The sequence below is a fragment of the Anolis carolinensis genome, chromosome 4 (assembly GCF_035594765.1).
Source record: "Anolis carolinensis isolate JA03-04 chromosome 4, rAnoCar3.1.pri, whole genome shotgun sequence".
Taxonomy (NCBI): domain Eukaryota; kingdom Metazoa; phylum Chordata; class Lepidosauria; order Squamata; family Dactyloidae; genus Anolis; species Anolis carolinensis.
This window is the reverse complement of record NC_085844.1, coordinates 245,126,487-245,152,241: the sequence shown is the minus strand read 5'-3', so window position 1 is coordinate 245,152,241 and position 25,755 is coordinate 245,126,487. Positions and strand designations below refer to the sequence as shown.

Here is a 25,755-nt window from a genome sequence, read left to right as displayed (position 1 = left end):
AACTCCTATACCAAAATGCATTCAGAACTTTGAATAGCTTCTTTAAAGTTCAGAGTAGTACTTGGACAAAATTCATAATCTAACCAACAAGGAAATCACCAAAACATCATTTTCTCCTTATTTTCTGTCTGTAATTTTTCCCTCAGTTTATCCTTCAACTCAGCATCTCTGTGTCTATTTCTGTTCCTAAACAACCTGTGTTTCTTTTTGTTCCAAAGCAAAACTATCTTTCTGCGCAATTTTTCTACCCCTTCCATTGTTGTCAGCCTGATCTCCTCCTGACCACTCACACATTTCGCTTACCAACACCGATCTCTTTCCAAATGCCTTCACTCTTTCTCCTTCTGTTCACTCCTTTTAACTCCCTTTAACCCATCCTTAAACTTCTTCTTCTTTGTGAAATCCACTTTATATTTCCTCGTTCCAATACTTGACTTACAATCTCAATACTTGTCCTTTCCTTGAAGATTTTCTGGTCTTAATAATGGAGATTCTTCATAATTATTTTTGTTTTCTGTTTGTTAATTATAACACTTTTCCAAAGTCCTCAATAATTTCCAATATTTTAGGTATTGTCTCTATGGCCTCTTCTGTAGCTATCATCACATCATTTGCAAATAGCCTTAACATGATGGCTTCTTTTTAAATTTTCACTCCTGTAATGGAGTTGATTTGTCATATTTTTCTTGCCAACACTTCTACTGCCATTATAAATAGTAGCAGAGATAATGGACATCCTTGTCTCACACCTTTCTGGATTTCAAATCTTTGTCAAATTGCCATTTATTTGTATTTTTGCATATTGTTTAGTATATGTTACCTCTACCCCATTTAATCATCTTGAGCATTTCTTAAATTCCCAATTTATATTGTCGAACACTTTTTCTGCATCTAGGAAGAGGAGAGCACCTTGTTTTTCATTATTTTTCTGAAAGTTTTCTGTCAAAATGATTATCATTCTTAAATTTTCTCTAATTTGCCTTTCAGGTAAGAAGTCTGCTTGATCTTCATATAGCCATCCTGTTAGTATATTCTCTGGTCTGTTTGCCAGTATTGTAGCGAACAATTTATAATAGGTGTTTAGACTTCTCTATAAATTTTCCTCTTTTGCTCAAATACTTCCTGTTTCCAGGTATGGTAAACAATTTTGGTTCCCATGTTTTGTTTTTAGTTTTAAATTTTAAATATTAACACATGAAATATTTTCTTCTTTATGTAGATAATCTCCAGATAGTTTCACTAGGTTCCTAAACAATTTCTAGAATATAATTCTAATGGTTAACTGTCAAGAGTCTTTTCAAAGTCTTTACAGCTTTCAAACAATGAAAAAAATAGATTTATCTTCAGAGAAGTTATATGCCACAAAGTTGATAAATTTACAGCAAATTTAAAGGCACAATTTAATCATTTTGCAATCATTGTGTAAATACATAATTCAGATACTCTACAGCTACATCATATCTTTACATATGCAAAAGTGACCTTTTCTAGTAGCTAGAGACCTTACGTATGTGCCACCAGCTAACATTTCCTTAGTTTAGCAGAAAGGATTATCGGTAGCTTTCTTTTTTCTAGTTGCAGGCAAGAGAGGGGGAAAAAACTCTGCTATTTTCCCAGGAGGGGAGAAAAAACACTTTTGAGCAATGCTGGCTTACTTCTACTCTGCCTTTTCTTTTTTTAGTCCAGCAAAAGCAATGGGCTCACCATGCTTCTCTGCAATATGTTTCTACAGTGTACAAACAATTTTAAAAGGGCTGCACAGGCACTCGGCACAGTAGGAAAAAGGGTGATTAAAAAAGAAGACATGTGTCAGTACCAACTACATCCTGTGGGTTGACTTTAATTGGTTTCAACTGAGCATCATGTGAAACTTGCCCTGGAGAAGCTGCATTGGATGTTTTCCAGGCAAGTACTGAGAAAGGAAAGACAAATAAACAACTAGTATAGCTTCCTTTTTTAAAAATCACTACCTGAAAGCACAGGGAAAGGGTTGCTAGATCAGAATGGACCATTTTTATGTTTTGCCCCAAACACCTGATGTGATGTGTTCCCATATACCTCACAACCTCTGAAGATGCCTGCCATAGATATGGGCAAAACGTGAGGAGAGAATACTTATGGAACATGACCATACAGCCCTGAAAACACACAACAACCCTGATGTGATTCTGGAGACATCTGTTGTCTCTCATTCAAGGGGACAATGTGTCTTGGATACTTTTTAAACAAAGGTTCTTTTTATAGCATTTCGAGTGAGGGAGTATGTCAGAGTAACGTTTACACAGAGAAAGTGGGTAGACATATAGATTATCTAACAAACAAATAAAGAGGATTCCACATCTACTCAGCATTCACACTATACATACACATTCACCCTTCACATGCATGCATCATCATTCTTCATCTTCTGGAGAATAACACCTGCACTTAGGCCAGATTGCTTACCTACAAATCTGCCACTTTTCCAATACACATTCTTTCCCTTCCTCTGAGAAAAAAGCAAGTGACCAGACTCTGAGTTCCATTGCAGATCTGCCACTTTCCCAAATACACCAACTCTCTCTCTTTCCCATGGATGAATGTTTGGGGGAGGGGGGTGTGACCAGACAAGCTGTCTGTCACAATTTTGGAATATTAGAAGATCTCTTATATAGCAATTTTCTGCTGATACTGTTCCAGAAAGTTGAAGAAGCTGTAAATGAGTAACGAGTTGTTTTCCAGCCTGAAACATCATGGCTCCCCATCAGTTCCTGGGCAGATATTAACCTTACTTCTCTCAGTTTTCCTTCTCAAGGAACCTCATTTACTTCCTTAAGTTAAAGAGTCATTGTCTTTGGTAACGTAAACATGTTGTTTTCCACTACAGAGTTAATAAAGTTAGCAATGTCAGCAGTTAATCATTGTCACAGTTCTCATCAGCAGCTTTTAATTACAGTTCAACAATGTAGTTGTTTTCCAGGCCTCAGTATTTTAGAATTGTGTCTTCAGCCCAATTAGGCCCCATTCGTACTTCTTTCATACAATGTCATCCAAACCATACATCACATTTCATGACATATTGATCCATTCTGGGTTTCAGACCAAACTTTCAAGAAGTTACCAAAGAGCCTCAACTTATTTGTGAGATATAGCTCAGCAGCTTGGAGAGATCTTTTAACACTTGGACTAAAATCCAGAGATAGCTTTTTTTTATCCCATTGACATGGAAACCACAATTGTTCTGAGAATGACCATGGCAACAACTATATATCTGTAACTGTTTTGTATTCACACTCCCTACATATTCACAATCACGACTATAGCGTAGGGAATATACAGGGATCATAAAAGTCACCCAACCCTACCTTACTGAGTATCTGTTGCTATGAGTGATGGAGGTCAGTTTTCCTGTTGATTGGGGGGCAGCAGATGTTTCTGATGTTTTTACTCTGTTCTTGTGATGGAGAAGCAATTCTGCCTCTGTCAAACTAGAGATTATAGTTGAGAGGTGGGTCAAAATATAAGTGTTCTGCATCACAATTATCAGGGAACAGAGCCCTATTAATCACAGCAGCTTCTCCCAAGTAAGAAAAGATGGGAAAAGGGGGGGGGGGGGGATTGGGTCAGGAGACCTTATTTAGTTCAGTATATTTAAGTAAGTAGCTGATCTAGACTCTTAATCCACATTTCTCTCTGTGTGCACCTGCAAGTCACCTGTAAATATATGGTGGCCACTTGAATTTCATAGGGTTTTGTTAAATAAGGAGGATTCAAAAGGTGTTTTTACCCCATATTACACACCAGAAGTTCCTGGATATCATCTGGGTGTCCAGAAGCAACATCTAGTCCAATGCAGGATTTCTGAGTAGTATAGACAATCCTCTTATAAATGAAAGACCTCCAGGGCCAGCTGTTATTATCAGCCCTGCTTAGCTCTTGCAAACTCAGGGCCACGGCTTCCTTGACTAAATCAATCTACCTGCAATGCACTTTTCCTCACTGGCATGATAGTCAGCCCTCCATATCCATGGAAGCAGCCATCTATGGCTTGAAAATACATAGATTAAAAATATTCCAAAAAAGGAAACCTTGATTTTGCCATTTTATATAAGAGACACCATTTTACTATGCCATTGTATATAATACGTGTTGAGCATCCATGGATTTTGGTATCCACAAGGGTCCTGGAACCAAATCTCAGTGGATACCCAGGGTTCACTTTATTTAGCAAAGTAGTTTCATTTCCATGACATTGACTGGGAATTGCTAAAATGTTAAAAAGAAAATAAATTTTTGGCATAACACAATGTTTTAGTTCTTGATAATAATCCATCTAGTTTATTTAACTGGAATAACTTTGCTAAGAGGCAGACTTCTGCTCTGGTTGGCTCCCATCCCTGTCTTCTCTCTTGTCCTGCATTTTTCTAGGGAGGCTTCAAGGCCTCCTGATAAAGATCTCACCCGTTTCATCCTCCAGGATCTCTTCAATCCGCCCTCTCTGAAAGGGAAAAGAAAATGAAAATGGATAAAGGGAAAGACATTGAGCAATATTTAGGAAAATGTTTATTGTGAGTATTTACAGGCTTTCAAATGGAGAAATATGGTATAATGGTGACAGATACCAGCTGTAGTTGAACTTTTGATTGTGCCTGCACCTGATCTCACTGGGGATTCTGGGCCTATTAGGCAGCCTGATGATGGTATTGCTGAGCCTATGACGCAGCAATACCTGTAGTTTCTGAAGGCCACATTCCTGAAGGAGGCCCAAAACAGCCTTTCTCTAGGGAATTGAGTTCTGAAGATGAATCATCAGGTGAAGAGACTAATGAGCCAGGGGATAGGAGGCAGCACTTCCATAAACTTCTCAAGCACATCGAAGGTCATTGCGCTTGTTAGGTAAGAGACCCTTATCTGTTTGTAAAAGTAAACAAAATGATTTCATGACAGTCTATGAGTGAGGAAAAGCTTTATGTGAGACAGGGAAATGATTTTAGATCAGTCTGGGCAATGTTGGAGTTTAATGAACATCCTGCATCAAGCCACAGTGAAGGAAATTTCTAGTTTCATGTGTTCAGCTATTCAAGTCTTGTTTTCCAAGTCTAAGGGATTATTCTGGAGCTCTGTGTATTGGATTTTATGCTGCCTTGTTTATCTGGATATTTTGTATCCTTGGTTTTTGGAATTCTACATTTGTACCTTGGAGCTAATGGACTATTGCATATCTTTGGACTAACTTATTTTTACCATTTGTACTGCTTTGATTTTTATATATTCTTCAATAACCTGCTTGCTGATTTATACTGGACTGGTATTATGGTTAAGTACAGAGGTGTTCTGGCTCTGGGATACAACAATACCTGTGGAACCACTTGTTATACAGCTTTATATATCTATCCAGTAGAGGTTCCTACTGTCTCGACTAGACAACCAGAAATTCATTCCTACTTTATTTCTTCCTTCCTTTCTTCCTTATTTCCTTCCCGCCCTCCCCTCCCCTTTATATAGAAACAAAAAATTGGTTGCTGGAAGATAGAGCTCAAAACAAGTTATCTTTTTGTAACTTCAAACTCCCAAATTTCCTCAGCCATGATATTCAAGAAGCTGAAGTCCCCAAATGTAACTTGCAGATAGTCAACTTGTTTCTACCCGAATTGAGCCTCGCCCCTAGAAGGAAGAACATTTTTGAAAATCTTCCTCCTCACCTCCAAGAATGAAATAAGCAGAGAGTTTTTTCCCTGCCCAACACATACCTGGACTGTGTTCATGCAGTCTGATAACTTTACCATGTTCCTCCTGGGAGGAAGGAAGACCTCCAGTCTCACAGCACCTTTAGCATTTCTCTGGAAGGAGACCAGGAAATTGATCTCTTGTGCCTGGAGTGAAAAGAAAGAGAATGGTCAGAGCCTCTTATTGAAGCCGTTATCCAAATCTGAACACTAGAACGCCCTCCAACATCAGAGTGCAATTAAGATGTCAACAATTATTACTGAGAAAGAACAGATAAGCTAGGAGAGGCTGCAGCTCATCTCCTTGATGAGCTGAATGCAAACTACTTGCAAACTTTTTGTACTAATAATGGCTGTAAACAGAGAAAGAAAAAGGATGAGAGTGTGAAAGAAAGTGGAGCCTTTGAAAAACATGATTATGGAATTAATATGGGATTGTCAATACCAAAGCATGGGTGTATTTACACTGAGGAATAAATACAAATTAACATCAAAGAATCTAGCTGGCTCACCAAAGTACAGGTCCTAGGATTCCATAAAATTGAACTGTAGCACTTCAAGTGGTATCAAACTGAATTTGTTCTACAGTATAGGTGCATCCCAGGACAATTGGAAGGAATGCACTAGCATAAGTCACACACCGCTTCTATAAAGCATTGCAGTAGCTTTATGTATATGAAACCACTCTAGAGAGACTGAAAAAACTCCAGGTGTTGTTTATTGCCAGTGGGGAGAAATACCCTTCTGCCACTGTTTTGTCTTGCAGGCTAGAACAGCCTTAAAGTTGGCAATGAGCGTAAGGTTTGTTTGGACAGTAGCAGCAGCAAATCCCCTTTCCAGGGTTGCTAACTATAGCATCGTGGAGGCGAAGGCCATAAATAACACCAGCCCTGAAGCCAAATTATGATATCATGTTGTTCCGAGATTAAAAGGAAAATACTTTCCTTGCAGCGGTCTGGTCTAAAATAAGCCGCTGCATTGGCTTTCTCACGGGGATTATGCAAGGAAACTTGGCCCGGGGTTTGTAAACCATGAATAAAATGACAGCAATCAGGAGAAAGGTCTCCTGCACAGGAAGGCCTCCGGGGATCTTGAAGTTGCTGTCAAAACATTTGCCTTTGGGTTTGACAAGGAAGGGAAGTTGATAGCTCCCATCTGGTGGGCCTCAAGCAGGAATTCCAGGGTGTTTTGACCACATACCCCTGGCCAGGAATGGTAAATTATTCCAAGACAGGACTTCCCTGAATAAATCTCAGGGGAAAACAGATGATATTAGAGCATGGATAGGCAACTGGACACAGACTTGGGGGAACGGGACATCACCCCTCTTGACCTCTCTGCAAACTGCACTCCTTGATGCATCAAAAACGCTCAATTTTTCATGCAATCATAGAATTGGAAGAGACCCCCAAATACTATCTAGTTCAGCCCCTGCCATGCAGGAATACACAATCCAAGAACCCCGACAGATGGACATCCACCTCTGTTTAAAGGCCTCCAGAGAGGGAGACTCTACCAAGCTCCCAGGTAGCATATTCCACTATTCAACAGCACTTATCAGCAGAACTTTCTTCCTAATATTTAGGTGGAATCTCTTTTCTTGCAGTTCGAATCCATTACTTCATGTTCTACTTTCTAGAGCAACAGAAAACAAGCCAGCTCCCTCTTTAATATGACAGCCTTTTGAATGTTTACATATGGCACTCATGTCACTTTCTTGACCTTCTATTTTCCAAACAAAACTTCTTAAGCTGCTCCTCAGAGGGATTCATGGTTTCCAGACATTTTATAACTTTGGTTCCAGCTTGAATTGTGGTGTCCAGAACCTGACACAGGTGAGGTCTGACGAAGGCAGAATAAAGTGGCACTATAAGGTAAGGTAAAGGTTTTCCCCTGACGTCATGACTGACTCTGGGGGTTGGTGCTCATCTCCATTTCTAAGCCAAAGAGCCGGCGTTGTCCGTAGACACCTCCAAGGTCATGTGGCTGGCATGACTGCATGGAACACCCTTACCTTCCTGCTGGAGCGGTACCTATTGATCTACTCACATTTGCATGTTTTTGAACTGCTAGGTTGGCAGGAGCTGGGGCTAACAGCGGGCGCTCATTCCGCTCCTGGGATTTGAACCTGGGACCTTTTGGTCTGCAAGTTCAGCAGCTCAGTGCTTTAACACACTGTGCCACCATCAGGGGCCCCTAGCTTCCCTTGATTTATGCTCCTCTTGATGTAGCCTAGAATCACATTGGCTTTCTTATCTGCTGCATCACATGATTGTCTCAGGTTCAGCTTGTGATCTCTTAAAACAGCTAGATCCCTTTGATATGAACTGTTTTCAAGCCAGGTGTCACCCATCCTATATTTGTGCATTTGGATTCTGACCCTCTTCTCTGAGGTATTAGCACTCTCTCTCAATCGGGATCATCTGCAAACATGGTAAGCTAGCATGCAAGCATGCCTTCTATTTCATCATCCAAGTCATTTTAAATAAAGATGTTGAATGGCACTGGGCCCAGAAGAGGACCCTGTGACACCCCACTGGTCACTTCTCTCCAGAATGAGCCAGTTCAGCCAGTAACCCAATTCCAAATCCACTTTTTACTAACTCCTTTGCAAGAATGTACTTGTAGAATCATAGAATCATACACTTGGAAGAGACAGCATGGTCCATCCAGTCCAACCCCCTATCAAGAAGCAGAAAAATCACATTCAAAGCACCCCTGACAAATGGTCACCCAGCCTCTGTTTAAAAGCCTCCAAGGAAGGAGCTTCCACCACACTAAGGCAGTGAGTTCCACTGTTGAACAGCTCTTACTGTCAGGAAGTTCTTCCCAATGTTCAAGTGTAATCTCCTTTCCTGTAATTTGAACCCATTGCTCCAATGAAGGACTTGATACGCCCAAGTGATGTTATACCACTTCCTGTTCACATTTTTTACTGGGCCCGGGCTGTGGCGCAGGCTGGTGAGCAGCCAGCTGCAGCCAGCTGCAACAAATCACTCTGACCAAGTGGTCATGAGTTCGAGGCCAGCTCGGAGCCTGCGTTTGTCTCTGTCTTTGTTCTGTGTCAAGGCATTGAATGTTTGCCTTATATGTGTAATGTGATCCGCCCTGAGTCCCCTTCGGAGTGAGAAGGGCAGAATATAAATACTGTAAATAATAAACAAATAAATAAACTCTGCTTAAAATAGAGGTACTTGGGGAGGTCTATGGGTGTTTTTTTTCTTCTGAATTTTGTCTATATCCATCTTAAAATGAAGCAACCAGTACTGAATGCAACTATAAATGTTCTCCACCAGACAAAAAGGACCAACCAATTCCCTATGGAGATGTATGCATTCATGAACATCTACCAGTTTTGGCTTTTGTGTATTCTTACTCTGTTCTCTGTTCTAGCTTTCACTCCATATTGGGATTTCTCCTTTGATCTCACACCTGCTATGCTTGCTCAGATACCAAAGACTTTGCCCAAAGCCTTCTTGAATTCCATCAAGACACCATCAAACAAGAACCATGGAAACACATCCTGTAATAGATAGGAAAACCTGACGACTGCTCCAAGTGAAACTACAGCAGCAAATGAGATGGAAAACAATATTAACAAGCCACTGGTAAAGCAGATTAAATCTAGGTCACCAAAATTCATTTAGAGGAATTTCTAAAAGGAAATGTTTTTGTTGTAAGAGCGGGGAACAAGATGACCCTTTTTGGACATGTTTTGGGCCTCCAGAACTTAGATATGCCTATTAAAACTTTCTTCTTTAGTCCTAATTAAATTGAAAATTGGCATGCCTTCAAGAGTTTCACAAATTGGGGATTTGTACAAGGTCCAGCTATATTGTAGAATTAGTACAGTTTGATACTATATTGATACCATATGACTTAAATGTTATGCAGACATTGGAACTGCAATTTTACAAAGCCTTTTGCCTTCTCTGCCAAAGTGTGCTGCTCTTTCTATACAGGTTAAGACTAGACCTTGGATAATCTACTGTCTGGGAGTTATAGTTCAAAAAGTTTCTCCTTGCTTGGGTTTAATGGATGGGCAGTGACATGGGACCCTTTCATACTAACCAATTGTAGCAAAATTCTTGCATTTTAACCCCCTTGGCAACACATACAGAATCCTGAGATTTGGAATTTATTTAGATTTTCAGCTAGAGAACACATGAAACTACAAATCCCAGGATTCTGTAGGATGCAAGAGATCCAAGCCTAGGGATATATTACACTGTAGAATTAATGCAGTGTGCCACAGCTCAGTGTTGTGGAATCACGGAAGTTGTAATTTTACATGGCCTTTAGCCTTCTTGGCCAAACTACGACTCCCAGGATTCCACAGCATTGAACCGATGCCATTTAATGTAGTGTCAAATTGCATTAATGGTGTATTATGTAAACACACACAAGGAAGAGGGATGTACTATGGACCATCCCTTGATGCTACATCATGAAGGATCTCATGAGGTTCCTCCACCTCTCCCCGGTTGTGTCATGCCAACCAGCTACAGCAGTTATTCCCAACCTTTGGTCCTTTTTGTGTTTGGGCTTCAACTCCCAGAAGCCCCAGCCAGTTTGGTCAACTATTAGGAGTTCTGGGACCCAAAGTCCAAAATATGTGGAGGACCAAGAGTTGGGAAGGATTGAGCTACAGTGCACTCACTCTCAGATTCTGGTGCTGGAGCCTTGCATTGCGGAGGCGGTTCCGAGCCTCGGCAGCCTTGAGGATCCCAATGAGGTTATTCTCTTCCGTCTGCTTCTCCTGTTCCCCGCGAAGCTTCCTGTCCTTCATCAGTGTGGCGGCCAACATTGCCTTCACTTTGGAATTGCTGGGATCAGCAAAAGCCAAGTAGCGCGCAGTCTGTTCTGGAGTCATTTTGCTGACTTCGTCGGTGTGGGCAGGCTTCTTAAAGCGGGTGATAGGTTTGCTTCTGTGAAGCGTTTCTGTTTTGGACATCTTGGTTCTCTCTCAGGCCTGGACTGAATGGTAGAGGATGCTAGAGGGGAAAACAAATATAGTCAGTCTAAAATGAGATTTTGAACATTACGCAGGATCAGCCCTTGACAATATTTGGATGGGAGATGACCAACAAATGCCAGGTGCTGTAGACTATATTTCAAAAGAGGATGCTGTCAAAACTATCTCTGAGTATGCCTTTTCTCTTAAAAAAAATCCTATTGAATGCATGAGGTTGCCCTAGGGTTTTGTGAAACGATGGTACAAAGATTGTCCTTCTCTATCAGTGTAGTTTATTTTTACTTGTGCTGTTTCTTTTACAACAATTAATTGATTTTAATTGTTCTGATAGTTTAAGCACATTTAAAACTGTCACCTTTAGACTTTCGGCCTCAACTTTGCCCTATAATCTTTCCAAATCTTGAGTATTTTATCACAATAGTACAGTGTCATCTGCATATCTTAAATGCAAGAGTATAGTGCAGACTTGGGCAAACTTTGGCTCTCCAGGTGTTTTGGACTTCAACTCCCACAATTTAGGAATTGTGGGAGTTGCAGTCTAAAACACCTGGATGGCCAAATTTTGCCCATGCCTGGTATCATCTCATCTGCATATCTTCCTCCAATTTCCTCTAAGCACACTGTTTCTAAAATGGAGTCTGACTCCTGAACAAACCCAGATCTGATCACAAGGTCTGCAGCCCCTCCCACAACACAGAGTTAAGGAAAACTACATACCAATACACACCTATACAATACCGTAAATAATCTGAATTATATAAATAACTAGTGGAGGCTTGAAGAAGGATGTTATTTCCAACAAGGATCCAAGTCTAAAAATGACATTCGTTTAGGTTCCATATATGTCTCAAGGTAATTTTTAATAATGTATGCATGCTTTTAAGTTTGTGTACATTGAACCATCAGAATGCAGAGGTGTCATTCTCTTGAACACCTATGTGTATAATTTCAGATTTTGGATTTCAGAGTTCTGGATAATGGATGCTCAACCTGTAATACGGACTGATTCCTGTGTGGGAGTTATGCCTTATTCTTATGGAAATAAGTATAGAATGGTTTGGTAATGTTCATTTTCACTGCTGTTATATTATTATGGAGGGCCCCCAATGTCGCAGTGTGTTAACACGCTGAGCTGCTGAACTTGCGGACCAAAAGGTTGCAGGTTCGAATCCAGGGAGCGGAATGAGCACCTGCTGTTAGTCCCAGCTTCTGCCAACCTAGCAGTTCGAAAACATGCAAATGTAAGTAGATCCATAGTGTAACACCCCTAGGCAGCGCGAACACGGAGGCCAATATACAATCTAATATCTTTATTAAAGCAATAAAAGTTTTCAACAAATATAAGCAGAGTAGATAGTCAAACAGTTGACCTTTTAGAAAAGATCAGAATTAGTCCAAAGAATGAGCCAACAATGTGATGCGGCTGCTAAAAAAGCCAACGGGATTCTGGCCTGCATCAATAGGGGAATAGCGTCTAGATCCAGGGAAGTTATGCTCCCCCTCTATTCTGCCTTGGTCAGACCACACCTGGAATACTGTGTCCAATTTTGGGCACCACAGTTGAAGGGAGATGTTGACAAGCTGGAAAGCGTCCAGAGGAGGGCAACTAAAATGATTAAGGGTCTGGAGAACAAGCCCTATGAGGAGCGGCTTAAAGAGCTGGGCATGTTTAGCCTGCAGAAGAGAAGGCTGAGAAGAGACATGATAGCCATGTACAAATTCTCTTCACTTTGATCCGCAATAGCTGCTGGATCAGGGGCCAAAGGTACCTGAGACATCACACATAGGTACTGCTCTGACAGGAAGCTAATGGCGCTCCATGCAGTCATGCTGGCCACATGATGTTGGAGGTGTCTATGGACAACATCAATTCTTCAGCTTAGAAATGGAGATGAGCACCAACCCCCAGATTCGGACACAACTAGACTTAATGTCAGGGGAAACCTTTACCTTTACTATATTATTATGGAGGTGAGTCAACAAAGTGAGCATGGCTATCATATCTCCTCTCAACCTCCTCTTCTTCAGGCTCCTAAGCTATCCAGCTCCTAAGCTATTCCTCATAAGCTTCCAGAACTTGTACCAATTTGGGTGCCCTTATTTGGACATATTCCAGCTTGTCCATATTATTTGTGAATTCTGGTGCCCAGAACTGGACACAGGATTATTCCAGGTGAGGTCTGACCAAAGCAGAATAGAGAAGGACTATGGCTTCCCTCAATCTAGATGCTATTGATGCATCTTAGAATCAAATGGTATTCCAGCACAGCAGAATGGGTTGGACTTTGGTCTCTTCCAGCTCTATGATTCTAGAGCACCTAAGAAGATCCAGGGAGGAAAAAAGGTGGAAAGTTGCTAGGAGAATCCTACCAAACTGTAGAGTGAGCTTTGAAAGAGCAGCAAAGCACTGAAAACCATACATTATGTTCATTAGATGTAGGATCTAATTAACTTGAAGCTGTTTGAGGTGCTGAATCTTAGCATTAAACTCAGAACAGAATCATTGCACCCTTATAATGGAAACTTCTGGCTATCATTGGATCACACTTGGAAAATTATGGCTCCTTCTCTCAATGATGGACTGGAATTCCACAATCCAATTAGTTTTAGTGGCTTAGTTTTGTGGCTACAATCCAACAATATCCGATGGGCCACAAGTTGCTGACGCTTTCAAGTTTAGATCAGAGTTTTGAGAAGTGCTGTTCATGGACTTCAGTTCCCAGAACCTTCTGGCTATATTGGTTGGAAGATTCTGGGAGCTAGATCTCACAAAAGGATCTTTTTCAGGCTCTCTTTGAGGTCAAAGTGGTGATTAAAGTATGATTAGCACATATTGATTCATGTGTTGTCATCTGGTTTTATTCTCTTCTTTGCTGGAAATGGTTCAGCTGGAAGTTGTTTTGTTGTTTTAGCATAATGCCCTTTAATTACATTTTATCTCTGTATGTTTCTAAGCTGTCAACGGGACAATGTTATTAGGAGACATAAATTCAAGGAATTCCTTTCCACAGGAGACACATCTCAATTTCCTCGCTAATGACATCCCGGAAGCTGCTGAAGACCTTCCTTTATGAGAAGGCATCCGATACATAAATGTCAAATGTAATTTTTAATCTTTGTCCCTTGAATATTTCAATTACTTGGACAGCTGCTGTAGCTTTGTCACATACTGCTGATTTTATTTTACTGAGTTTTGTTTCAACAGTAGCAACAGTAGCTGTGCATCTTCAAGGTGACTCCAATTTATGATAACCCTATCAAAGGGATTTCTAAGCAGGATTTGTTCAGAGGAAGTTTGCCATTACTTTCCTTTGAGGCTGAGAGGATATGACTTGCCCAAGGTCAACCAGTGGAGCTTCCATGGCTAGTATGCACAGTTTTGTAACCTGGTTTTCAGGACTCCAGAGAACCAGGTAGGTGTAGTGGATTGAGTGTTGGGAATCGTAGGGTTCAAATCCTATTGGGTGACCTTGGGCAAGTCATATACTCTCAGCTTTAGAGGAAGGCAATAGAAACCTTCTCCCCTTGTACAAATCTTGCCAAATCTCCAGATCACTGGTTCTCAACCTTCCTAATACCACGACACCTTGATACAGTTCCTCATGTTGTCATGACCTCCAACCATAAAATTATTTTCATTGCTACTTCATAACTGCAATTTTGCTATTGTTGTGAATCATAATGTAAATATCTGATGTGTAGGATGCATTTTCATTCACTGGACCAAATTTGGCACAAATAGCCGATATGCCCAAATTTGAATACTAGTGGGATTGGGGGAGGGATTGATTTGGTCATTTGGGAGCTGTAGTTGCTGGGATTTATAGTTCACCTACAATCAAAGAGTACTGAGAAACACTGATCCAGATACGTCCAGCAGTTCCGTTAGCTTTCTTAACATATTGGCTGAAATTCCTATCGAATTTGTTTCTTAGAGGGCTTTGCAAGCACATAATAGGATTCCCAGCTGCTCACCATGTAACAGGATTGCCAAATTGCACTTGAGTCTCTGCTTTTAACAGGAAAAAAAGAGCATCTCGTCGAAATCAGCCTATGAAATTCATGAAAAGGCATTTCTTGGCTCAGCAATTTCTGCAACATTGATTAGAAGTGGGTCTTCAAAGAAATCCTAAGGAACGTTCAGAGACCAAAATGTGCAGGGTGCTTTAGATAGTAAAGTCACTAGCTGCAGGCATTATTCTCTTGTAGCATAAGCTAGAGTTATGGATGCGTAACTGCTCTGTATTCAAATGCAAAGCTAGGTTAGTCTGGAATATCAGTTTGCAAAACATACTTTGAGAATGAGAGAAAGAAGTCAGTTGCATAAACCTTCATAGAGTAAAGATGCATCTATGCCAGGCATGGGTAAACTTTGGTCCTTTGGGTGTTTTGGACTTCAACTACCACCATTCCTAACAGCCTCAGGACCTTTCCTTTTCCACCTCAGCTGCTTAAGCGGCTGAGGGGGAAAAGGAAGAGTCCTGAGGCTGTCGGAATGGTGGGAGTTGAAGTCCAAAACACCTGGAGAACCAAAGTTTGTCCATGCCTAATCTTATACTGTAGCATCAATGTAATTTGATGCCACTTTAACTGCAACTGCTCAATGCTATAGAATCTTGGAAGTTGCAGCTTTACAAGTCACATACTCTCAGCTTCAGAATACTCTGTGAGAAGCTCTTCTTAGGGTCACCTTAGGTTGGAAATGACTTGAGGAAAGAAAACAAGAGAGGCCTCAACACCTTGGACAGACCCATTCGCCACTGGGAGAATGGTGGGGTATAAATAAAGACAACAACAACAACAAAAATTCACCAAAAATTTCCCACTTGCTATACATGGATGATCTAAAGCTTTACAGAAAATCAGAAACAGAAATCCAATCACTGACCAACACAGAATCTTCAGCAGTGACATCAGTATGGAGTTCAGCCTAGACAAATGTGCCACAGTGGCATTAAAGAAAGGGAAAATTACTCACAATGAGGGCATAGAGATGCCAAATGGACAAACCATAAAATGCAATCAGCCTGAAGCCTATAAATATCTGGGCATAGTACAGTTAGACAATATCAAGCATGGGTGTGTGAAAAATGTGGTCAGCAAAGAATATATCCAAAGAGTCAGAAAGGTTTTGAAGAGCAAATTAAATGGCAGAAATACGATCAAGGCTATCATCACCTGGGCCATCCTCATCATTAGATACACTGCTGGAATTGTGAACTGGACACAAGCAGAGCTGGATGATCTGAACAGAAAAACCAGAAAACTGATGACAATCCACTACTCATGGCACCTGCGTAGTGATGTCGATACACTTTACCTGCCCAGAAGGCAGAAAGAGGGCTTCTGCAAGTGAAACAAATGGTAGAGGAAGAGAAACATGCCCTGGCAGATTATGTGAAAGGCAGTCAAGAACCAATATTGAGGGAAGTCAACAGCAGTAAACTGCTTCAAGTGCAAAAGACAAAGAGTGAATACCATAAAAAAACAATACTGAGCAGAAGAGAAAACTGGCAAAAGAAGGCTCTCCATGGGCAGTTCCTGGGAAAAATTGAGAGCCAAATTGACAAAGAAAAAACATGGCTGTGGCTCACAAATGGAACTTTGAAAAAGGAGAACGGAGGGCCTGACTGTGGCAGCCCAAGAACAAGCCATTAGAACCAATGCCATCAAAGCCAAAATTGAAAAGCTGACAATAGATCCCAAATGTAGACTCTGCAAGGAAGCAGATGAAACAATAGATCACATCCCCAGCTGCTGCAAGAAGATTGCACAGACAGACTACAAGCAGAAGCATAACACAGTTGCTCAGATGATTCATTGGAACTTGTGCAACAAATACCATCTCCCTGTGACAAAGAACTGGTGGGATCACAAGCCGGAAAAAGTTATACAGAATGAACACGTCAGCCTACTCTGGAACTACTCTGGGGCCGGGCTGTGGCGCAGCTGTTGAGCAGCTGCCTTAAATCACTCTGACCATGAGGTCATGAGTTCGAGGCCAGCCTGTGGCGGGGTGAGCACCCGTCAATTAAAAATAAAAAATAGCCCCTGCTCGTTGCTGACCTAGCAACCCGAAAGATAGTTGCATCTATCAAGTAGGAGATAAGGTACCACTTATAAAGTGGGGAGGCAAGATTAACTAATTTACGACCTGGAATGAGGAAGTGCCGTCAGTGTGGATGATGAAGCAGCTGCTCCCCCCTGTGGCCAGAATCGAACATCCCCTCAGAAGAACGTTAACTTGCCTCTGCGTGTGTCTCTCAGTCTCTGTTTGATGTGTTTATGGGCATTGAATGTTTGCCCTATGTGTGTTGTGACTGCGCCTTCGGGGATTATGGTTGATGGGGATGGAATTCGAAGAGGAAGAAAAAACCCTCGTGATGAGGGTTCACTGGAGGAGTTGCGCAGGAAGCGACTTAGAGAGCTATATGGGGGATCTTCTGAGGAAGATTCAGATGGGGAGATGGATGCTGAGGAACAGGTGGTGGCTGGGGAAGCGGGCACTGAATGGGCACAGCCACCGGAGATGTCTGGGGATTTGGGGTCTATGGATACTTCTGAACCTGGGGTTTCTGCAGGAGCTGATCCCAATTGGGATGCTTGGAGAAGGGAGGATGGTTCTTTAAGTGTTCATGGGGCTAAGTGTGGGCAGGATGATTGGGACTCCGACGAATTGCTAGGTACTCCAGATCCACGAGCTCTAGCTGTGTGGAGCTCAGACTGAGTAGATTTGGGACACCTGGTGTTTGGGTGTGAGTGTTTGGTCACCCAGGAGGAAGGGGAATAAAATGGGAATGTTTGGCCACTGCACTTTGCGTGTGGCAAGGTGTTGCTGAGGCGCCATTGGGATCTCTGTGTTTCCATGAAGATTGGACTTGGACTATGATTTGAATCTGCTGTTATCACCTAGCTTGGCTCTCGCTGTGTCTTATCGTGGACCTGTTTTGGATGACTGCACCCTCTTCAGACCTTGGATCGGAATTTGACCTTGCTACTGCCTTCACCCTGTGATTGATGACTACTATCGGCTTTTGACTCCTGGCTTGCTCTTTGGACACCGCTGTTATCTCCTGACCTGACCTTGGAATCCCGGACGACGTCTTTTCACCATCCTTTTGGAGCCTTCGGCTTTATCCACATTGTGGAAGCAGTCTACTGCATTCTTAATTTGTTTGTTTGTTTCCTGACCAATTTGGTGTTTCCTTTTGGGAACTGTTCCTTTGAAAACTACAGAGCCGGCTGGCAGGGCTTGGACTCAGAAAGTGCAGTTTGCACTAAGTTTGTTTAGCTTTGTTTTTACCTGCTTGTGTTGCTGAATTATATTTTTATTTGAACTGCTCTTGAAGCACTGATAGTGAAGTATTTCAAGGTTTTTTCTGTGTTAACATTACTTTTTGGCTTATCTGCTGAATAAACTCTATTTTTTTTTCACTAATTGGCATCTGACTCTTGACAATGTGTGTTATAATGTGATCCGCCCTGAGTCCCCTTCGGGGTGAGAAGGGCGGAATATAAATACTGTAAATAAATAAATAAATAAATAAATAAAACTTCTGAATTCAGACAGACAGGGTTTGGAACACAATACTCCTGACCTCATGATTGTGTTAAAAAACAAAGTATGGATTGTTGATGTTGTAATCCCAGGTGACAGCAGGATTGAAGAGAAACAACTGGAAAAGCTGACACGATATGAGGATTTAAAGATCGAATTGCAAAGACTGTGGCACAAGCCAGTCAAGGTGGTCCCAGTGGTAATCAGCACACTGGGTGCAGGGCCTAAAGACCTTGGCCTGCACTTAAACACAATCGGCGCTGACAAAATTACCACCGGCTAGCTGCAGAAGGCCACCTTATTGGGATCTGCACGCATTATTCGCCGATACATCACACAGTCCTAGACACTTGGGAAGTGTCCGACGTGTAATCCAATACAACAGCCAGCAGAGCGTCTGCTGAGGACTCATCTTGTTGTGTTTCAAATAATAATAATAATAATAATAATAATAATAATAATAATAAATGATTAGACATAAATATAGAAAAAAATTGCCACTCACCAGCTAGTACTCTGCTTGTGAAATGTTTTTGCTATTTAAAAATACAGGCAAAGTAAGAGATTGTTTAAAGAGGAAATACTTGGCTCTACTGCAAAAGCAGGAAATCATGCCAGATTTTTCTGATAAGGAGAAGGAAAAGTGTTTCCAGGTGATTCTAATTGACTCTTTAATAAGAGTTTTGGTCCCTAGAAAAGGTGATGGTGGAAAAACAAGAGGAAAGGAATGTAGCAGCAATAGCTGATTTGTGGTCGAAGGCTTTCATGGCTGGAATCACTGGGTTGCTGTGAGTTTTCTGAGCTGTATGGCCATGTTCCAGAAGCATTCTCTCCTGATGTTTCTCCCACATATATGGCAGGCATCTTTAGAGGTTGTGAGGTCTGTTGGAAACTGGGCAAGTGGGGTTTATATATCTGTGGAATGTCCAGGGTGGGAGGAAGAGCTCTTGACCTTTGGAGGCAAGTGTGAATGTTGCAATTGATCCACTCGATTAGCATTGAATGGCCTTGCATTTAATGGTTTCTAACAAACCTCACAACCTTTGAGGATGCCTGCCATAGATATGGGCGAAACATCAGGAGAGAATGCTTCTGGAGCATGGCCACACAGCCTGGAAAATACAGCCCAATAGCTGATTTAATTCCATGGATTTGGAAAGACATTAAAAGAGGAAGAGTTATTTTTCCAGTCAATACTTGTTGAGTCTTTAACAAGAATCTGATTCATTGCGATATTGACTTTTATGGATTTTGAAGCAGATTAAATTCCATGAAAACTCGCATAAAAATAAATCAATCTTAATAGTGTTATTAGATTATTCTGATCCTCTTTGTCAAACTATGCCAAGCCAAGGCCTATTCTACACTGCATTATATGGTCCGTGTAGACTCATGTAACACATGTATGGCTATACAGCCCGGAAAACACACAGTTTAACTGCATTATATAGGTCTACATCATAGTCTCTTTGAAAAATGCTCTGAGAAAGTGAAAAATGATGTCTTTTTTTTGGCATTGGCCCTGGTGTGAGAAGACCTGCAGGCCCTCTAATAAACAACTCTCAACTCTGTGCTTGTTAAAGGCTTTGCAGCAAATGACCAAATACAGAGAAATACCCATCAATTGGCAGCAGAGACTGTTATTCTTGGAGAAGCCTCCTCCAGGAACTGAAAAAATGTATTATTTAAAGCAAGCATACAAACAACCTTGCAAAGACATTTGGTTGGGAAAGTCAGCCATAGGCATCACACTGTTTTGTGTTCAGCGTAGAAGGAACTTGGCACTTTGCTCTGTTTCTACAAAACGGGAGTCCCGTTGGGAAGTCTGCATGTACCAGGCTGCAATCAGCAGCCATCAGGCTCCGTGACCCAAACAGTTTGCCATCTGCTGCTTGGCATCCTCTGGAGTCATTTGGATTCTCCATTGTGACAGTCTTCAAACAAGTCACTATGCCCTGATGGTGGCTGCAAGGTTAGGAAGGGAAGGGATGGATGCTGCTAAAATGGGGAAAGGAGTAGGAGGTTGCATTACCTACTGAAATGATCTTGGAAGGCTATTTGTAGAATAAAATAAAATAAATGATAAAGTTAGTTCTCCACATTTGATAGGGTTAGGGGCACAGGACTGCCACAAAAGATGCAAATAAAAATGCTGTTGTCGAAAGCTTTCATGGCCAGAATCACTGGGTTGTTGTGAGTTTTCCAGGCTGTATGGCCATGTTCCAGAAGCATTCTCTCCTGACATTTCACCCACATTTATGACAGGCATTATCAAAGATTGTGAGGTCTGTTGGAAACTGGGCAAGTAGGGTTTATATATCTGTGGAATGATGTCCAGGTTGGGAGAAAGAGCTCTTGACCATTGGAGACAAGTGTGAATGTTGCAATTGGCCACCTTGATTAATATTGAAAAGCCTTGCAGCTTCAAAGCCTGGCTGCTTTCTGCCTGAGGGGAATATGTTGGTCCTTTTTGTCTGATGGAGAACATTTACAGTTGCATTCAGTTCTGGGTGCTTCATTTTAAGACGGATATAGACAAAATTCAGAAAAAAATACCCGCAGACTTCCCCAAATACCTCTATTTTAAGCAGAGTTCCTGTAATAATGTGAACAGGAAAGTGGTATAACATCACTTTGGTGCATCAAGTCCTTCATTGGAGCAATGGGTTCAAATTACAGGAAAGGGGATTCTACTTTAACATCTGGAAGAACTTTCTGACTGTAAGAGCTGTTCAACAGTGGAACTCTCTGCCTCAGAGTCTGGTGGAAGCTCCTTCCTTGGAAACTTTTAAACACAGGATGGATGGTCATCTGTCAGGGATACTTTGATTGTGCTTTTCCTGAATGGCAGGGGGTTGGACTAGATGGCCCATGTCATCTCTTCCAATTCTATTTTTCTATGATTTTATGATTGTTAAAGAGAAGACTGAGGGAGTGATATGAGGATCCTCTTTAAAGATTTCAAGAGCCATCACAGAGAGGAAGGGACCGGTTTCTTCTCTGCTGCTCCAGAAGATAGAACCAGGCTTAATGGTTTGGCATTATGGGAGAGCAGATTTTGATTGACCATTAGAATAAACGTTTTGATAATTCCTTTCTGGGAGATAGGGTACGATAGAAATAACAATGATGATGACAATGACGATGATTATGGAGATTGCTGCTTTAGAGTAAAGAAGGTGCACTCTTCCTAATCACCAGAAAGTATAAAACTGACAGATTCACCCATTGCTAATGAAAATAAACCTTTAGTTTCAATGCAACATACCGTTGGGGAAATCCAGTAAATTATGCTCAATCTCTGCTAGCAGGTTCTTAGCATCCAAGAGAAGACCGTTGTTTCTCTGGTGGGTTAAAAAAGAGAGTCAGAAATGGGAACATCAGGTTTTCTCTGGCTAAATCAGGGCAAGAGATGTTTTGTGTGGCCAAGAAAGTCCCTGCAGTGGAGGCTGGTGGTGCCAATGTCCATGGGGCAATGAATCTGCTTTAGGTTTTAGTTTGAACTCCAAAGGAGATATCTAAGGTGATCAATCCCATCCCTATCATAACATCAGCATCTTGGATTGTTCTTTGAAAGTTAGGAGTAAACTTCAGATTGATGCCTCTCTGACACTGGAGACACTAGCCTCCACTGGATCTACTACATAGGGAAGCCAACACCAAGCAGAACTTGAAAAGACCACCATCAACCTACAAAGATCTCTTGTTCCTCCTTGGCATGCTCTTGGTTCTGCTGAATTATCACCACCTTCCATTATCCTTTGTGACTCACAGTGTTTGTATTCCTTTTGGAACTGTGGATTTGCAGAACGCCAGCATTGCATTCTCTTCAAGCACTATGGGCATGCATTGAAAAGGCTGATGATACAATGCAAATATCCAGACTGGGGATTCTAGGAGTTGCAGTCCAAAAAGAACCCCTTCTCTAACACTGGCCAACACATATTTTGGTGCCTCAAATGTTAGACCAGTTTCTGGGTATATTTGACCAGCTAATTCAAAAAAATTGCACCAATTTTCATAGAATCATAGAATCATAGAATAGTAGAGTTGGAAGAGACCTCAAGGGCCATCTAGTCCAACCCCCCGCTAAGAAGCAGGAAATCGCATTCAAAGCACCCCCGACAGATGGCCATCCAGCCTCTGCTTAAAAGCCTCCAAAGAAGGAGCCTCCACCACGGCCCGGGGGAGAGAGTTCCACTGCCGAACAGCCCTCACAGTGAGGAAGTTCTTCCTGATGTTCAGGTGGAATCTCCTTTCCTGTAGTTTGAAGCCATTGTTCCGTGTCCTAGTCTGCAGGGCAGCAGAAAATAAGCTTGCTCCCTCCTCCCTATGACTTCCCCTCACATATTTGTACAATTTTCCCCTATCAGTGCTACATTTGGAGATACAGAACATTTGCTATATAATCATGATTTGCTTACCTATAGAAAAAAAAATGATAACATATTTTTTTAAAAACCTAGAGCTGATATGGTCTATCTAATACAATTTTCTGAACCAATGCCTCAAATAATCCCAGCAACGGGCCTAAAAACCAAGACACCATGACAATTTTTTGTTGGGCTGTGATGAGCAGAAGGGAAGCTTTGCTGTTTGGCTTTTTTTTTCATCTCAGCCATATATGACAAATAAAAGGATAATGGGGAGCAGGGGAAGAATAGGAGACGAGTGGGACAGAAACTTGAGTCCTATGTTGTTCCTTAAATATTCCTTTCTCACCTTTCTTCCATTATGGACCCTGCTCTTCACTTTCTCTTCTGCATCAAACCTATTCCAGCTTATCCTTCCAAGCTCAAAGAGATTCAGTGTACAAAACGTCTCTATAGTAACCCAGGCGCTGGGCAACTAGACAATGGTGAGGAGGCCCCACTCCCCCGTCCAGACTGCTTACCACACACATGCACACACACAAAGCATTAGGATTGCCGATGAAGCAGACTCATCCCCAGACATTTAACTGCAGAGGAGAAAAGTGCAGAACAACTCTTCCGCTCCGCAAATTTGGGTAAAGTTGCAAAGTTTGGAAAGCTCTCCACATCAGTAAAGATTAGAGATGTGCATAAAAATTTGTCCTTTGTTTCCTTCGTGCTATCGTTTCGTTTCGACTGTTCATCTACACAAAATGAATGATGACATTTTCATAGGCAACGAGAGATGACACAAAAATGAAAGCCACACAATCATTGTACTTGCTTTCATTTTCCTTTAGTTTCTGCCCCGTAACAATAAGCAGGTACTGACATAGGGCCATTTTCCCATTACAGCTGATGTGTACCAATGGGTGTTAATATTAGATAGATAGGGTTGTTGTGTGTTTTCCAAGCTGTATGACCATGTTCCAGAAGTATTCTCTCCTGACGTTTTGCCTACATCTATGGCAGGCATCCTCAGAGGTTGTGAGGTATGGAGAAACTAAGCAAGGAAGGTTTATATGTCTGTGGAAAGTCCAGGGTGAGAGAAGAGAGAACTCTTGTCAGTTGGAGGCCAGTGTGAATGTTGTAGTTAATCACCTAAATTAGCATTGAATAGTTTCATCTCCTGGCCTTTTCCTGCCTGGGGGCATCCTTTGTTCAGAGTCGTTAGCTGCCGCTGATTGATTCATGTCTGGAACGCCTCTGTTTACAGAATGTTGCTTCTTATTTACTGTTCCGAGTTCTGAGTATTTTTTAAAAATACTGGTAGCCAGATTTTGTTCATTTTCATGGTTTCATCCTGGGGGGGGGGGGGGGGGGGAATGAGGCTTGGAAGCCGTCCCATTGCTGCGAATGGCATGAAAATTTTCATGTTTTTTGTTAGCCAGACAAAAACTTATGTCACATAGGTGGCCCATTTTTGTTAGCCGGAACCAAATACGAAAATGAGACCACACAAATGAAACTACACAAAACGAACAACAATTCCATACTAGTAAAGATGCCATTATAACAAACTGCTAAGAATTTGGTTCTCTTTTCAAATTTATTGCCCAAGGTGGCATTCTCATTCTGCACAAAGATAAAACAAACCAATGAAGAAAAACAGAAATTGGAAACACAGGAGGTGATTGCTAAAAAATGGTCATTTCGTGAATTGAGCAAAAAAATTATACATATGCACCATAATTGGTAAATAAACTGTCAGAGTTTTATATTATTTGGGTCATTTCTTAAGTGAAAATGAATAAGTGTTTGCAGGAATCATGTCTCATCTGTGTTTGACCAGCAGCAATTAAGTCACCTGCTTTAGATTTAGGGCTATTAATAGAGTCTGAGTAAGTCTTATGTTAGTGTTGTGGTGTGTTGTATGCAGTGGTGTTGTAGCAGTGTTGTGTGCAGTGTTATAGTGTGTGCTGTGATGGTGGCAAAGATAGTATTGTTGCTGAAGAGCTACTGAAGTGAAACCGAAGAGAGGTTTGAAGACGGAGAATCCAGAGACCACAGAGGTTAAAGCTCCAAGATAAGAAAGCTTTGTTTTGCTGCTGATAAAAGCAAAGGACTGTGTTTTGTATGTTTTGTTTATATAAATCTTTCTTTACCAAAGGACAGTTTTGTTTTTGGAGTTTTTCTCCTTGGACAAGGGTGCAACTTTCTCAGAAGGGGTTGTGAGTTTGGAACCCAATTGGCTAGCTGCGACATAAACCATCTGATTTGTTTGTATATTATGACCTTCATTTTTGGTTTCACCTTCCCACATCTAACAAAATGTTTCCTTTAGAGTTTTTTTTAGGGGTGCAGCCACACTGTAAAATTAATGCAGTTTGACACGCCTTCAGCAAAATTGTCTCCCTTTCAGGCAAAATCAAACTGCTGCATCCTCTCTTAGCTTGTATGTTCATATTCGTTTTTGTTATCTTGACAACACTCTGATGTTGCTTGGCCACATGTGTCCTGGTTTTCATTTGTAAAATTTTGAAGTGTATGTTCCCAATGGCTTGTTTCTTCAGGTAATTTGAAAATGTCTAAGAACCATAGTCCCCTCACCCATATCCCTGACTCACCTCTTTCTTGATCCTATAGATCATGTAGTGACCACTACAAGGTGGGTGCAGATGAGCAAACAGTTTGGGCATTAGGTACTTTCTGATTGATGCTATCTAATTGTGATGCCGTCCCACAGGACCTGAGCAGCAGATGACACAGCCCACTCTCACATGTATTGATTGGGGGGAATAGAGGTAAATACCACAAAAGCATCACATCCTATTTCGATTTGGACACTAAGTAAGGTCAATCCCAGTTAGAATTGAATAATTTGTTGGAGACCACCAATGAATACTAGGTACTAACAACACCTGGTATTCTATTAAATTAATGGTGATTAGAAGGCTTGGGTGATGCTAGAGGTGAAAAAAACCATAATTCTAAAATGGGAAATGCAAGACTAATTAAAACATAGAGTTATAACGTCTAAATACCTTAAAGGCACCATATGCTGCCTAATCTTGAAAGCAAAGCAGGGTCAGCTCTGGTTAATACTTGGATATGAGACTGATAATTAGTTTTATTTCATAGGAAGGAAGTGGCAAAAACCCCTCT

At 41.3% G+C, this 25,755-nt stretch overlaps 1 protein-coding gene and 1 long non-coding RNA gene across 4 annotated transcripts in view; both read right to left on the bottom strand.

Annotated features, from left to right (window-relative positions):
- Positions 1 to 18,613, bottom strand: part of LOC134298543 (uncharacterized) — a 243,715-nt gene extending 225,102 nt beyond the window's left edge. The window contains exon 1 of the long non-coding RNA XR_010005660.1: positions 17,495 to 18,613. This is a non-coding gene — a long non-coding RNA (uncharacterized LOC134298543). The remainder of the gene's footprint in view (positions 1 to 17,494) is intronic.
- On the bottom strand, positions 4,289 to 25,245 carry lkaaear1 (LKAAEAR motif containing 1). Of its 3 annotated transcripts, none has more exons than XM_062979069.1 (5): positions 25,218 to 25,245; positions 21,507 to 21,582; positions 10,366 to 10,699; positions 5,730 to 5,852; positions 4,289 to 4,477 (listed from the first exon to the last, which is right to left on the bottom strand). In XM_062979069.1, exons 3-5 carry the CDS (start codon positions 10,657 to 10,659, stop codon positions 4,415 to 4,417), a joined length of 480 nt encoding a protein of 159 aa, XP_062835139.1. In that variant the 5' UTR covers positions 10,660 to 10,699; positions 21,507 to 21,582; positions 25,218 to 25,245; the 3' UTR covers positions 4,289 to 4,414. The 3 variants fall into 3 exon arrangements, with proteins under 3 accessions (XP_062835139.1, XP_003220764.1, XP_008108418.1); XM_003220716.3 differs by lacking the exon at positions 25,218 to 25,245 and adding an exon at positions 22,961 to 23,107; XM_008110211.2 differs by lacking the exons at positions 21,507 to 21,582; positions 25,218 to 25,245 and adding an exon at positions 22,961 to 23,047.
- Between the last annotated feature and the right edge of the window lie 510 nt (positions 25,246 to 25,755).